This window comes from Mchenga conophoros, linkage group LG12, assembly GCF_057382185.1.
Source record: "Mchenga conophoros isolate Kocher_MC1m ecotype Shallow Benthic linkage group LG12, M_conophoros_male_GT1.1, whole genome shotgun sequence".
In the NCBI taxonomy this organism is placed as follows: domain Eukaryota; kingdom Metazoa; phylum Chordata; class Actinopteri; order Cichliformes; family Cichlidae; genus Mchenga; species Mchenga conophoros.
This window is the reverse complement of record NC_140537.1, coordinates 21,547,778-21,563,474: the sequence shown is the minus strand read 5'-3', so window position 1 is coordinate 21,563,474 and position 15,697 is coordinate 21,547,778. Positions and strand designations below refer to the sequence as shown.

General features: G+C 40.1%; 1 protein-coding gene across 3 annotated transcripts in view; it reads left to right on the top strand.

Annotated features, from left to right (window-relative positions):
* The window catches only part of mlxip (MLX interacting protein), a 28,047-nt gene that overhangs the window by 5,480 nt on the left and 6,870 nt on the right, over positions 1-15,697 (top strand). Inside the window, exons 3-15 of one of the 3 annotated variants that reach the window (XM_085294508.1) lie at positions 1,960-2,042; positions 2,244-2,333; positions 2,459-2,500; positions 6,632-6,806; positions 6,917-7,006; positions 7,184-7,278; positions 8,953-9,523; positions 11,222-11,328; positions 11,912-12,020; positions 12,107-12,240; positions 12,461-12,568; positions 12,674-12,801; positions 15,012-15,135. In XM_085294508.1, the coding sequence (XP_085150634.1) occupies positions 1,960-2,042; positions 2,244-2,333; positions 2,459-2,500; positions 6,632-6,806; positions 6,917-7,006; positions 7,184-7,278; positions 8,953-9,523; positions 11,222-11,328; positions 11,912-12,020; positions 12,107-12,240; positions 12,461-12,568; positions 12,674-12,801; positions 15,012-15,135 (1,856 nt within the window). Of the gene's footprint in view, positions 1-1,959; positions 2,043-2,243; positions 2,334-2,458; positions 2,501-6,562; positions 6,807-6,916; positions 7,007-7,183; positions 7,279-8,952; positions 9,524-11,221; positions 11,329-11,911; positions 12,021-12,106; positions 12,241-12,460; positions 12,569-12,673; positions 12,802-15,011; positions 15,136-15,697 lie in introns of all 3 variants that reach the window. The other 2 variants (XM_085294510.1, XM_085294507.1) reach the window with 2 other exon arrangements.

Here is a 15,697-nt window from a genome sequence, read left to right as displayed (position 1 = left end):
GTGAATTTATCTGCCTCTCACATTATTGTGAAGAAATTTGGCCCGCTCTTTTGTTTTTTTTCTTCTTTTTTTTTCACAATGTTGTTTCAGGTCAGTTTTGCGGGCGTTCATTTATGCACAGTTCTCTTAAGGTCCTGGCACATCATTTCAGTCAGATTGATGTCTGGACTTTGACTGGGCCATTGGAAAACCTCAATTCCAAGTTTGAGCTGAGCTTTAGCTATTGAACAGATGGCTTCACATTTGTATCAAGAATGCACTCTGACAGTTAGTGTGAGGTGTCTGTGTTTGGTTTATTTTGCAAACTTTGCAAGCTGTGCTGACATGTTCCTTTAGAGAGAAGAGGAGTTCTCCTGGCAACCGTTCCAAACAAGCTGTGCTTGTTCAGTGCTTTTGAAGTGATCTAAATGTAACATTTAACATGCTAACTGAAGCCTGCAGAGTCTGAGATGTAGGCTTGAGGGTTTTTTTGTGTGTTTTAAAAAATATATATATATTTATTTATTTATTTTTATTGTTTGACTTTTTTCTGGGACATCTCCCCTTTGGATTGTGGGATTATGTTAATATACACCTGAATGCTCCAGGTGAGCTTTGCAGATGATCAGTTAATTAATCAAGTGCATTTGATTTCCAGTGCCTTCCTTTCTTAAAGCTATCTAAGCAGTAAGGGTATAGTTATTCACAGGACTGCATAGAGCCTGTGAAAACTTTGTTTTTCATGTGACTTTAGATCCTGGGGGGAAATCAGGTCAGAGCACAGGAAGTGTGGAATCAGCAGTATGTGTTTGATGGGCTTCATAAAAATCTCTTGCTATACCAGATAAATTAGAAGCCATTTACAAACAACAAAGAAATACAGGATAGGATGAGATATGCACTTAATAATGATACTAAAGGGAATGGAAAGGATGTCATGCCGGTCTTACTTCCACCATAATAGATTTTAGAGACAGTTTCTGATCTTCTGTCTCCAGTATCCTTTCATACACAGGCTGATCCAGCAATGTGAGAGCAGAGTGAAGGGGTTTGGAGAAACCTGTAATCAACCTCTCTTATTATCACTGTTGAAATCTTTTACACATTTTGTGGGACATGTACTGACCTGAATACTGCTTTTAAAAACGCTTTGTTGGAATGGACTATTAGTATCATGGTTAGGACATGTCAGCATGCTTTTCTCACTGAAATTATAGTTCAAGCTTCTATTTGTGTTTATAAATAGCTACTTGTGGTCCTTCTGATATAATACTTTATCACATGTGAAGATGTTTCTTGAAAGTCATTACTACAGCAGAGGCTTAGCCACTTTTCCAGACATGCAGTAAACCTAATTCTAGAAAAAAATGAAAAGTAAACAGAGAAGCACACGGACTACACTTATAATCCATGTTTTGCAAGCTGAGCCACTATGTTTTGGCTAATATATTTCAAAGTTATACCAGCCTGGCGATAGCTGACTTAAAACTGAAAACTGCATGTCTTAAATACACTTTGATGTGAATCTAAGGTCACCACAGGTGACGCCTGATTTGTGGAAGTGACTAATAGTAACTTTCATTTACATCACTAAGTAAACTAAATCTGGGTCAAGTGTTTCTGAGCTGGGTGAGTTATAACTAAACAAATAGAGCTATTTATTTTAACAATGAAGCTTTCATTTGCAGTTGTAGTCAAAATGTTACATCCACTCATCGTGGGTATAAATGTTGAAGCAATTTTGGGCCTTTGGTCAATTCGTTGAACTCTTCTTTTTCTACTGTGGAAAAAGAAAAGGGGACATGGCTGTACATTAGGGGACCAAAATAACCTTGACATTCGTGTGCATGATGAATGTATGGAAACCATAACTGTACATACCTGTTATGTTGCTTGTTTTTTTCATATTCTGCAAATATCTTTTTCTAAGATGGAAAAATCCAACTCTCTATTTTAAACGAGTTATTTTTCAAACCCCAGATGTGGAGAAAAGATCGAATCCTGTTTGTCACTTTGTGACACCACTTGATGGAAGTATGGACCTGGACATCCCTCGTCCTGAGGTAAAGATGAAGAAGTTGTGATCATTGTGAGATGCACAGAGACTTGTTTTTTCTTTTCACTGAAATCATCCAGTTGTCCAGACACTCAAACCACTTTCTTGAAATTGATGTTTGTTTTCCTTTCCTGCTTCCTTTCTTTGTACCATATGCTTCTCATAGGCTTCGTTTTAGTTCCTATCTCTTGCCTTCTCTCTTTTCCAGGCCATCGCTGCAGAGGGGAAATGCTGGAAAAGAAGAATTGAAATTGTCATAAGAGAATACCACAAATGGAGAACATACTTTAAGAAAAGGGTGCAGTATAGTTTTACTGAAACATTGTTTCTGTTACAAAGATGCTGAGAAATTTTAGTAGACATGTTGTTTGGCCATAAAGCATAAATATTTATTTAATGTTGAACTTGTGAACTCTTTTATAGCTACAGAAACACAAGGATGACGACCTCTCGAGCTTACTTAAGGTATGCAGCATTGCAACATGCTTAGGTCACTAACAAGACGTTAATATTAACATAATCATTAGTGTCAACATCTAACATCTGTTCAGCCAGATATTGATACTGATGAAATGAAACCACACTAACCCAGTCAACTTGAAATTATTTGTACTTAGAAGATCATCTGTGACTATGCATACAAGGCACTTATGATTGTGTGCATCTAATTTAGCTTGTAAAACTATGTACTCACTCACTCATTCATTCAGGGTCCCATTATACCCGGCATGTGGAATATTGTCACCTCTCCCATCATTTCCGCCAGTCGTGCACTTCTCGATGTGCACGACAAAATGTGTGTCGCGACACCTGCACACATACCCCCAGTCATCACAGCCATCCCTCAGTTTGATATCCGCTCTTCAACGAGCCAAGCTGCGTGGCGGTACCTTGTTCCTCTCCTTCAGGGAACAGAAGTTATAGATATAACCGTTCATTCCCTTTCATTCGATTCAGTTGATTCACTAGGTACAGCACACAGGTATGGAACATTTCTACACGCCCCACAGAGCAGCCACCGAACTAGAATCAGACCGCCAGCGCTTTAGCGTGTGGTAGACCCAGCAGAAAGGACATCATGAGCCACCAAAGGGGCTGTGACATCCAAATGATAGAACTGAACAAAAGTAATGCCCAACTAGCTGCAGCACAAATATCATGGCCCTTTCAAAAAGAGCCCATGATGTTTCCATTCCCATGGTGGAATGAACTCTCACACCCTGGGGCAAAGCAAGACTCTTGGTGCTGTACACCAGTGAGATGGCTTCTATAATCCAGTGGGAAAGCCACTGTTTAGGCAGAGCAGGACCTCTGGCTGGATTAGCAAAGCAGACAAACAACTGGTCACATAAACTCACATTCTGAGTAAAACCAGAATCAAACGTTATGCCAAGGTTCCTAACAGAGAATTTTGCCAAATAACCAAGAGGTCCAGGTGTCTCATTTATCCCAGACATGCATTATTCTTGTGCAAAGATAATTATTTTAGTTTTGTCTTAATTTAACTGAAGAAAACCATCCACCTGCCAGCCACTGCTTAACAGTGTCAGGGCACTTTAACAAACTGTGGAGTTTAGACATGAGCGCTGATGTCGAGGTGTGAGTGTCAAACCTATGGTTCAGGAGAATACTGGAGCAGCTACCTGTGCTGTAATGCTGACTATAAATGGATGTGGTTGTGTGATGTCATCACACAACCATGTGAAAGGACCAACATGCCGGGTATGGTGGCATCCTCACCCATTCAGCACTGTGCAAAAGTTTGAGGTGTTAAATTTAAAGTGGAGCTTTAAAGAAAATGAACCTGTTTATTAGTTTTACTCAAACTTCAGCCCAAAATAAAATCTGTATTTGGTGTTAGTGATCATTCACTTTAAAACAGCAACTGTTTTTCTGGGGGTTTATGTCAGCTTCTGTTCCTTCATGCAATCCCAGACACAGTTCATGATAAAATTTGAGCTCTTTGTGGAGCCTAAAACATTTTATTTTTGTTTTGATGTGAGTGAATATGGATATAAAACCCCACTCATCTGTCCTCAGTACTTCCTCCGTGAAGACGTACAGTGTCCAGTCAAAAGTCATACAAACTGATATTTTATTTGACTACCTGTAGCTTTAATGACGGCACACATTTGCCATGGTGACATTTTAATAAGCCGTTTTCTCTTTTCAGTAAATAATCTCAGGGCATTTATTTCTATCAACAGTTGCATGAATTTTTCACCAACAAAGGTTTTGTGTTGATGCGATTCGAGTGGCAGCTTATAGTGCTGTGAATGTCTGCTCATATGTGTAAGTGGACTCGTATTTGTATAGCACATTCCTAATGACGCAGAGTGCTCAACTCACACACACATTCATACAGCAATAAGCTTTATTACCCTGAGCTTAAAGGTGGTATGACTTACAGCCGTATCACTCTCTGGTTCAGTGAGCATGGCATTTCAGTATATTCAGGTAGTCAGCTGACCTAAAACATTGCTTAAATAGGCCTGAACAACCGGAGCAACCCCAGATCACAACACCACCTCCACTAGGGATCATGGATGCATTACTTCAGCCATTTCTCTTCTTACCCTGCTTCATCTAGTATTGGTATGAGTCCGATGTTTGTGCTCCATAGCGAAATGAAGTCTTTTTTTTTTCCCAGTTAGTCTCACTAATTAGTGGTTTTCTCGAAGCTGCACAGCTGTTTAATTTCAGTCCCTTTAGTTCTCTTCTCATCATGTGTGGAAATGCTGTTACTTTTACTGTTATCAACATATCAATGACTTCTAATGTTTATTTATTTACTTTTTTAAGATTTAATTTCTCCAAATGTTTTTCCAGACATGATTGTTCAGGATTTCTTTTGATTTAATAGTATATTAGACAGTATTTAACTCAGTTTTACCCTTTTCAGTTTTTTTCTTTGCTTGATCTAGGACAATAATTTGGCTGAAATGGAGTAACACAATTTCCATGAGTATGGGATAGATTTTTCAACGTGGCTGTTTAAGAAATGAGAAGCTAATCGCTGCATCATTTACAGTCAAATAACATGTTGCAAGCTGAAACATAGTAATCACTGCAGTAATTATCCAATTATTGGAAGACTCTTGGCTTTTTGTGTAGTTACATCCAGGTGGTGACTTATTTTGGGGGCTGGCCATTGCATGCCTGTTGCTGAGAAAAGAAGGAATGGGATGGGAATGTGTTTTCCGTTTCAAAGATGAAGCCAAAATAATGCAGGCTATATCAGCGAGGGAACAATGTTCACAGAGGACAGAGGAGTGCCCACTCTGAGTCGAGGACGAGTTCCTGCCCCAAGTGGAGGAGTTTAAGTACCTTGGGGTCTTGTTCACGAGTGACAGGAGAAGGGAGTGAGAGCTCGACAGACGGTCTGTTGTGGTGAAGAGAGAGCTGAGAGTAAAAGCGAAGCTCTCAATTTACTGGTCGATCTATGTCCCTACCCTCACCTGTGGTCACGAGCTGTGGGTAGTGACCGAAAGAACGAGATCACGGATACAAGCGGCGGAAATGGGCTTCCTCCAAAGGGTGGCTGGCCTCTCCCTTAGAGATAGGGTGAGAAGTTCGACCATTTGGGAGGGGCTCAGAGTAGAGCCGCTGCTCCTCCACATCGAAAGGAGCCAGTTGAGGTGGTTCGGGCATCTGACAAGGATGCCTCCTGGGCGAGGTCTTCCAGGCATGTCCCACCGGGAGGAGGCCCTGGGGCAGGACACACTGGATAGATTATATATCTCGGCTGGCCTGGGAACGCCTTGGTGTTCCCCCGGACAATCTGGAGGAGGTGGGTGGGGAGAGGGAGGTCTGGGCTTTTCTGTTTGGGCTGCTACCCCCGCAACCCGGCCCTGGATAAGCAGAAGAAAATGGACGGATGGATGTTTTGAGCTGCTTTTTATGTGTTGAAAAAGTATTCAGTATGGAGAGATCATTCGGACAAGTTCAAATGATTTACGAGATACAGAATTTGAATAAAAGCTATTTAGTGATTAGGCTGTGGAACAGCGGAGCAGTGACCCAGCAGTGACAGGAGTTTGGACAGGATCCTCTAAGATCTAGAGACTGATGGTGGTGAAGAGGGAAATGGAAGCTTTGATGGGGCTCTGAGACACCGGGGGGGAGGTGGAAGTGCATGAATGCGAGTCTGACATTACAATGACAGAAGAGCACTGAGATCTGAAGCATGCAGGAAGCAAGCTGATTGGGTCATAGAAGAAAATGATTGGACTAGAGTAATGATGTCAGTCTTGAGTTTGACAGCATGGAAAAGTAAATGTAAACAATAAATAAATAAATTAGCAGCCTGCTTGAATGTAGATCGAGGTTAATCTTTTAGGCTTCACTTAAAAGACTGAATTGTAGCTTGTATCGTTTAAAAAAAACCAAACATCTAAAATGCATAAAATGAAATTTCCCATCAAACTTTTGCACAGTTCATGTAAATGAGGAGTTCACAATACTACGTGATGCTGCATGCTTGTGTGTTGCTAACTGGTGTGGTTACTGCATTTTGAACGCTCAAAGGGGCCGGAGGAGCAGTTATCCCTGTTTGGGGAAGTCTCTCCAGACATGCTCCGTGTCTCCTTTTATCAGGATGAAGAGGCCGCTGCACGCTGTGTGACTCGTCGTATGATTACTGAAGCGCCTGCCCCCATGGAGATGGACAACCTTTTCGATATGGACGTTTTGATGTCTGAGTTTACAGACACATTGTTCTCTACGCTGGCCTCACACCAGCCCATACCCTTCCCTAATCCGAGGGAGATTGGTAAGAAAATCAAGAAAAGATATGCTTGTGGAACTGGATCTCTTATATTTGCATAAACACAGCCATGCCGTGGCCCTTACTCCCCATAACTCTGCCTCTCCTGTCCAAAGCTCATGCAGGGAATGCTGACATGATCCAACCAGGACTCATCCCGTTACAGCCTAACTTGGACTTCATGGACTCATTTGATCCACTGCAAGGTAACAGTAAAGCACCACCCACAGCTGCATTAGGACTTGACACAGACTAATAGTGCACACTGTACAGAAATCAAGCACACATATTCTAGTAACTCTGCTACAGCAGTTGACCTAGCCTAACGCAAAAAGTAGTGTGGTTTTACTAACCTCTAGCTAACATAGAGACTCTTGTTCCAGACTTATTTCACAGCCTCCGTCAGCCCGCCTTCCCCTCTGTTTCCCCCACTGCATCATCTGTCACCCCTCTACCCAGCAGCAGCTCTCAGTCACAGGTAAACACAGATCCAAGGCTCAGTCCCTAACACACACCACCATAAAAACAGTCTGTTCAAGGAGAGTTTTTTTTTTTTTATTGTCTTAGATTTAAAATTTCTTTGTATTTCTCCCACGTCTGCCACCAACTTTCTGCCTTACTGTAGTTAGACAAAAACAATGAAGTAACATAATAATATTACTAAACTGTTTACACAGCACTTTCATACATGACTTGCTCAAACTGATTAACATTTAATTCATAAAATTTTCAATAAAATTGTGTACTCTAAATAGCTCTGAATATTTGGCTTTTTTTTTCATACCTTCCTCCTTGAAGTTTCTCAAAAGTTTTTTAATCAGCCATGACTTGGCTTTAGTGAAAAAAATGTGTATCTTTTGGGTCCACGGTTAATTGTTTCTGGGTCCCTGTATGAATTTTAGCAACTCAGACAGTATAAAGGCTCATCATAGCCATGAAAAAGATATGCAGCGTTCGTGAAACCTGAACCTGGTTGAACCAGCAGACACTTTCAAAAGTGACATGAAGGTGTCACAGAGTTGCTGCACATCCATAATGTGAAACTCCTGTTCAACCACCAGTGCTATGGAGATCTGGTGGCTGTGATATTTAAACGGTGCTCAGTCGGTACAAAGTGTACACCACCACCACCACCAGCCTGAACCACTGATAGACAATAGATCATTGCTTTTATGTTACTTACCTCAAATCTGGACCCAACCACTCGAATGTTGCAGCAGAAATCAAAGCTTAGGCAACATGTTTTTTTTCTGTTGTCTCATATTGGTGAGTCTATATGATGGTCTTCTGCTGCAGACCAGCTGCTCTAAGAAATGCTCTTTTGTATACCTTGGGGTATTGTGTCACTGTTGCTTTTCTATGAGCTTAAAGCAATCTGGCCATTTTTCTCTGACGTCAATCAAGACATTTTCACCCAGAGGAACTCCTGCTAACTGAATATTTTACCTTTTTAATCATTCTCTGTAAACCCTACAGATGTTTTTGTGGGAAAATCCAAGCAGGTCAGCAGTTTTTAAAAAAAGTCAGAGCAATCAACATCGATGCCACGTTCAAAATTACTTAAATCACTTTTCCTCCTCATTCTGAAATAGTTGTACCTAATAAAGTGTCCAGTGAACTTGTTTAAAAAACAAGAAGCTTGTTTGACAATTATATATGCACACTGTCATAGTCCTGTCACTGTACTTCACTGTAATTGACTTTAGAAAACCAGTATTTGAAGACAGGACACGTACTACACTTTAAATACTCCATAAATAATCCTTTGGTACAGCACTTAATAATTCTGTTAAAACTATGACCTGTGAAATGAATAAAATAGTGTGGCTCAAAAATAAACTTCAGTATGAAGCAAATCAAAAATCTAAATAAGGTGAAAATATTTTTAAAATAAAAATTTCAATAAAGTAGAAACTTCAAATGAAAATTAAGGTACAGGATCAGTTAGCAGTGAGGTCAGTTATTAATTATTCAGAATATTTAGTATTATAAATCATGGATCCACTCCTGAAACTTTTACTACCGTTAGTTAAAGAGCAGGTATAACAGATGTGTCATCAGACAGTCTGTTTACTGTCATAAACTACAGAAGTGTGTCTGCTCTGTGTCATATTTTACTAAGTGTGCTTGTTTCCTTTTCATCCCTTGCCAGGCCCAGTTAATGTCCTCCATGCAGCTGACAACCAACCCCATCTCCCCTTCTAGCCCCATGTCTGTCCCCTCTCCCATGGCCAGTCAGTCAGGCGGTAGTAGCGATGTTGTCTATGCGCACAACTACATGTCCTTGTTCCCTGGGCAGGTGGCGCCCAGTGGTCAGGTTCCTTCTGTCGCTCAGCCGTTATCACATGATCCTCTGGTACAGTGCCTTCCAGGTCAGGACATGGCCTCAGCAGCACCCATGGTTACCTCACCCTTGAACAACACCTCAGTCTTGGATGAGACTGTAGCGGCATCTGTGATTACGCACACAGCCTCCTCTGTCACGCCGAGTGACTCTGCCACCACCTTCAGCCACAGCTCGGATTATAGCACCTTATCTGCACAAGCGCCAGGTCACCCATCCCATCTCCAAACCGTGGCTCCTCTGGCTGCCACTTCTGTACAGCAAACTCAGACTTTTGCTCTGCCTCGACCTTTACAGCCACCCAGTGCCAACAAAAGTCGGCCCATGCCAAGGATCGCTCCTGCTAACACCCTTCCCTCGTCTCAGATCATCCTCACAGGTCTGTGGTTTCTAAAATCAAGATCAGTATTTTATATCTGTAAAATAGAAATGTAAAATTATCATTTTCACCACAAGGTAGCGCTACAGTATGTCTAATGTAATGACTTAATGTTGTAACACACATATTTGAGTTACTGTAGCTTCACTTGTGTTAGAGTTTTAAGGAAAAAAGTACACTGAGGTAGTTATTTCAAGTATAGATGTTTTCATTTTAAATATGACAATCTTTGTAAGATGTATCAGGAAAAGCTGCTGAAAAGGAGGTTATACTCATCGATGACATTAAAAGACAGATGTAGTGTGCTGGTCTGAAATGCCAGTGTGGAAGTAGCCTAAGCCAGGAGGAGGCGAATCACCCTTTTTTAGAAAACCAAGACTTATTTGATCTTTGAGCTTAGCAAAATGTTTCTGATGAGCTCATCATATCAGTCGCTTCATTTTGTAAACTACAGAGCTACAGTTTCATTGTACTGTGGTCGCAGATTTTGAAGCCATCCTGATAACCTTCTCCCACCAACAATGTGGAGATCCAACCTCTTTAGATCCAATTAAAATCAAGAGATGCTCTGGAAAAGAGTAGAATTCTTGGAACAGAGTTTAATACACTGAATCATATGAACAGCAGGAAAAATACATACAGAAATCTAGCAAGAGAATTACATAGCAGAAAGCAAGCAAAGCAAAACCCCGGGGTGTACAGCCTTGAGCACAGACAGTAGAGCAACTCTGAGACGGACAAGGAGAAACAGCAGAGGGGAAAAAAGTACTGGGGGTGTCCACTGGTCCCCTAATATATAGGGACCCGTATCCCCGCCCCCTGCTGCTGGGTAACTTTCCCACCCGCCTTCCAGCCAAACACAGCTGCAGGGGTCAGGTAGCGGCCAAGGTCTAGGCCAAAGGCCAGTAAGGACTCTGACTACCCTTTCGATTTGGCTTATCACAATAGGTCATGACACGGTCAAACATCACACATTAACCCTAATTATTAAATCTTCACAATCTTATTTTATAATTACATAGGTTCTTAAAACACTTCTCTGTGTGCGTGCGTGTGTGTGTGTGTATTTTATCGTGATGTGTTCAGGATCTCTGTTACAATGTTACTGTTTTGGTTGTGCTGCATGAAAGACGTTGAGTGTGTATTAGGGAAGGTTAGTTACCAGAGAGTAAATTATTCAGGACAACTCTCCCCTTACATTAACTGCCCTGTTACTGTACCACCTTAATATACCATGGTGAAGCAAAATGTCTTGTGCTTAAGACTCTACATGAAAGTTAAAATATATATGTTCAGTGCACATAGATATATAGTGTATATAGTTACATAGTTATCATACAAAAATCCACCACAGTACTATTGTGCAAAGTACAATGACGATAAAAAGTTAAACTACACTAAACTTGGGTCTCCGTTAGAGTCAAAAAGAGTAAAGATCTGGGTTTAGGCAGTAGAGTGAGGTTGTCTTTTGATTGAAAAGAAGATAATAGATAAGCAAAAACTGTACCCTAGTTTCTAGGTCACATCCACAGTTTTTCACATTTGGTTTCAAAAAGCCTCAAGAGCTCCTGTCCACAAACCAATGAGCGAGGTTAATGTGGCTACAACCATATTTTATATACATCCTATGATTAGATTTCCCACAGAGCTTTCAGATCACTCTGTAACATTTGTGTATGTGTGTGTAAATCCTCTCAGGCCCTTTCCCAGGTCATGCCAATGCTGTGATTGTTACACCCACACCACTGAAAGCAGATTTGGTCCCTAACACAGGTGTGGTCATCACTTCTCCTGCTCTTGGACCGGTATGTTTGCAGCTTATTGTTTGAATTTATTTCCTACAGTTTTGTTAAATGAATAAATAAATAAATAAATGTGCCCCTTATAAATTGTAAGGTTTTATATCATATTATAACAAAACAAATCTAATTTTTACCATGTCTTAAAAATTAGGTAAGTACAACCTCAGATGAACAACAAGACATGAGAAATCATGTTGTTTGATAATTTATTTTGGAAAAATGTAACCAAAATGCAGAAGCAGTGTGAGAAATGTGATTCTATAGCTTGCAGAATCACATTTAGCAGCAATAACCTAAAGTACATTTTCTGTGCCATCTTCAGTGTCTCATATCTTTGTGGATTAATTTACACTCTTCTTTATAGTGTTTGCAGGTATTTGTTTACGCACACATCTCTTGCCACACTAATTGCCACGTTTTTAAACCCTTAACTGGTCTGGCACCTGTATATTTGTGAAATTTGTTCGAAGGCCGTCTTTTTTATTTTTATTTTTTATTTTTTCTTTAAGTAAAGAGGATTGATATTTATTGCAAAGTTTCTTTCATGTTTTTATATTTATTTTTTGGATATTTTCATGTATCTCAGGCATCTGGATTTCACGTCGTGCCTCAGCCTCAGAAGTCTCAGACAATTGTTCCCAAAGAAAAATCATTTTCCTCTAGCCGCAAAAATCAGAAGGGTTCCTGCAGTGTTGGTGAGAATTAATTCAGAAAGTTACTTTAAACTTCACCTCCACAACGTGTTAAAACCTGTTTTGTTTTTTGTTCCTTTTCTTTTCAGTTCCTAATCAGCCACAATCTGGACAAAGGTCGCCCTGCGGGTTAGATCAGGTTCCTAGCCCACAGTCGTTACCCAGCCCACAGTCATTAATCAGCAGTACCAGTCCAGTTTTGGTGAAGAACGAGCAACCTCAGGTTTGTATTCGTGTGTTTTCAAACATAAAACTCAAACTTAAATAAGTTTGATCATGTTTGAATAGGACTGAAATCCAACTTTACATGTAAAACATCTTAATTAACTGAGATTGACCTTAATGCACGGATTACACCGTCATGGGGCATTTCCGATGTTTCTTTTTAACATTGCATACAATCTCCATAATACTGTCTAATCCTTTGTGCTGTTGTATGACAGATCCGGAGGACCACACACATATCTGCTGAGCAAAAGAGGCGATCAAACATAAATATTGGCTTTAAGACACTCTGCAACCTGGTTCCTGCTCTAAAGTCCCAATCAAATGTAAGCAGGCGTACCTGTATGTTATCATGAAATGTCCAGAACCATGTTTGCCTCTAATGCCTGATTTGTTAATTAAAAACATATTTATTAACTTTGTGCTTTTAGATCAGTAATGCAGTGACGTTACAGAAGACAGTGGAGCACATTATGAAGCTCCAGCAGGAAAGGCAACAAATGCAGGACGAAGTTAAGAGACTACGAGAGGAGATTGAGGAGCTCAACACCTCCATTAGGTATGTTTAAACATTTTGTATCATGTCTTAAACATTGAGCACTGTGCACAAGTCTTTTATATTTCAATTTTTCTTCTAAGGAGCCAGAGTTTTTACAGTGGTCTTGAGTAATAGTTCTCCTGGATTTTTGATGTTTTTTCAAAGTTTATCTTTGGACATTGGCTGCTTTTTCACATTTTTTCAGTCCAGTTCTTGCACATGACCATTTTCAGAGCCATGTTTTATTTGTTTAAGCTACTTAACGCTGAACTATGAATCATTCAAGGATACAAAGGTACCTGAATCAAGCGCCTACAACTTTAAAAATAATCAGTTTTAAATTGTGTCTTTAGGCACTTTGTCACTAAAAATAAATTATTTGATCCCCTTTTTTGTTTGTTATGACTTAGATAATACAGTCTAACCAAGTCATATCATTAAAAAATGAAAAAGTTGTTTAGCAATCACTTTTTCACACAGGGCCATGTGTAGGTCCCCCCCCCCCCCCCCCCCCTTAATAATAAACATCTTCATTTAGAAAATGCATTTTGGGTTTACTTATGTAGTCTTTGTCTAAAATTTACATTTGAAACCTTTAAGTGTGGCAAACACAAAAAAAAGAAAATCAGGAAGGGGGTAAACACTTTTTCACACCACTGTATCTAATTAGCAACAGCTTTTTCATCATAACAGTGATCCCAAACACACTGCTGAATGTGCCGATGCAGCTTGGTGGATTGCCGGAGCATTATGACTACCGTAGTCAGGAGTCTCGTGGAGTAATCTGGGTCCAAAACTCCGTCTGTTTCAGGTCCCAAAGTCAAACGAACACTGTGGCATCACCGTCTAAATGATGTGCTACGTAATCGCTGGCGACACAGCTACGTTAGCATAACATAAACACAGTGAAGCTGGAGGATAAACGCTAACTTTTTTCCACTCTATAAAAGCTAGCGTGAGGGTTCCTGATGTTTAGGGACAAATGCAATCACATGGTAGGATTCTGTAAACGGACCAAACTTCAGTCAGTAGAACAACTGAGATAATCCATCCACAATATGAGATTAGTAGTGATGTACTGTTTTCCTTTCAGATCCGATACCAAGAAAATTTCAGGGTGGTATCCACGATACTGATCTGATGCTTTATACAAAAACGTAATGTTTTATTGTACAGTGGTCCCTCGCTATAACGCAGTGGATTTCACCTATGACAGGTTATTTTTGGAACGTAACTCCTGCGATAAACGAGGGACCACTATATTTTAAATTATGGCTTCATAATGGTCACAGGACATCAGACTACTTGTTCTTATTGCTTAATAATGCAGAATTATCATACAGACATAAAAAACCTGAGGTTGTGTATTTGAACACGTTGCCTGCCTGCAGCACTATAGGACTCCGCAAGAGATGTCTGTCTCGCCCTAGCGGGACCTGTCCCACTCCTCTCCAGTTCACCTCAACATAAGTTTCTCATATTCTGTGATATGATTTACTCTGAGGTGTTTGACGAGGTTAGTGGTGTTGCCACAACACCTCACTGTCTTGCCACATGTATCGCAAACCACGTCTTGGCTGTTTGTGAAGGTAAAATACGTCCACACATGACACTGTTTACGCTCAGCCGTTGTTGTGAGTGTGCACGCCAAGGGGCTGCGACACATTTATACAACCGTATTTCGCATATGACCATGAAAGGCAGAAGAGGAAGTAGTTCCTTCCAAGTTAGACGATCCAAATGATATAGTTTCTTTCCACTGTGTTCCTGTTAATGATAAACTAAAAATTTACCCCAAATTAGTAAAATATTGATATTTTAATATGAGAATCGATTCTGGAACATAAATAAGTGGTATCGGAGGAATCAATATTTCAGTATCGATCCACACACCACTAGAAGTTAGTCATTAATATACTGCACCGACATGGGAATAGAGCAGCTGTGAGAGAATTCAATATTAATTAATCAATGGTACAGAAGTGGAGGAAGCAAGAAGAATGAGTTGAGTAAAATTTGATTTATCTGACTGTTTTGTTTCACTTAATGCACCTTATAATCCGGTGCGCCTTATGGTCCGAAAAATACGGTATGTTTGCACAGGTTTCAGTACATTGCTGCACCGACCAAAATGTAAGGAAGTAAAGAGTGGCTCGAGACTTATGCACAGTACAGTACTAAACATGCACAGCGAGCTGATGTATTAACTCTGAAATCTTTCCTCACTGCAGCTTGTGTCAGGAGCAGCTTCCTGTGACGGGCGTACCGATGAGACGACATCGCCTCGACCACATGCAAGAGAAGTTTAATGAATATGTGAAGAACCGCACACTTCAGAACTGGAAGTTCTGGATTGTATCCTTCTACAAGCTAGCTGATGTAACAGTTTTTATTTTTTGAGGGAGGCTTTTGTGTCTCCCACTTGAAACTAGAAAGAGAGGCACCTCACTGAGATCTGAATGATAAGTTGCAGGAAATACACAGCAGAGGCAGAAGCAGGCTTCCGACAGGAGAAGTTACGCGTAAGTTATTTTCTTAAGAAGGGTTTAGATAAAACTGGTGCCTCATACAGCTTTTAAATTTCAAAGTTTTCAGTCCATGAAATATTAAAAGTATTCATATATAAATAACCTAAAATAAATAGGTACTGTGTTGTATCAGATAGCAGAGGGATTGGTTTGTTTGTTATCTACCAGAGTCCAATTAGCCTCCCCTCACACAAGACCAGAAGAGTTTATAGATCTGTATTGACTTTGTATTATGTGAAGGGGAATCTTTATTTATTTATTCAGTTTAATATTCTACAGTTGCACCTCCTCTCCCCTTAAAAATTTCTCAATTATTAAGAAAAGACCCAAAGAAAATAAATTCCTTGCGTTTGTCTGGTTTCTTCTAATTTATCACCAGTGACTCTGAA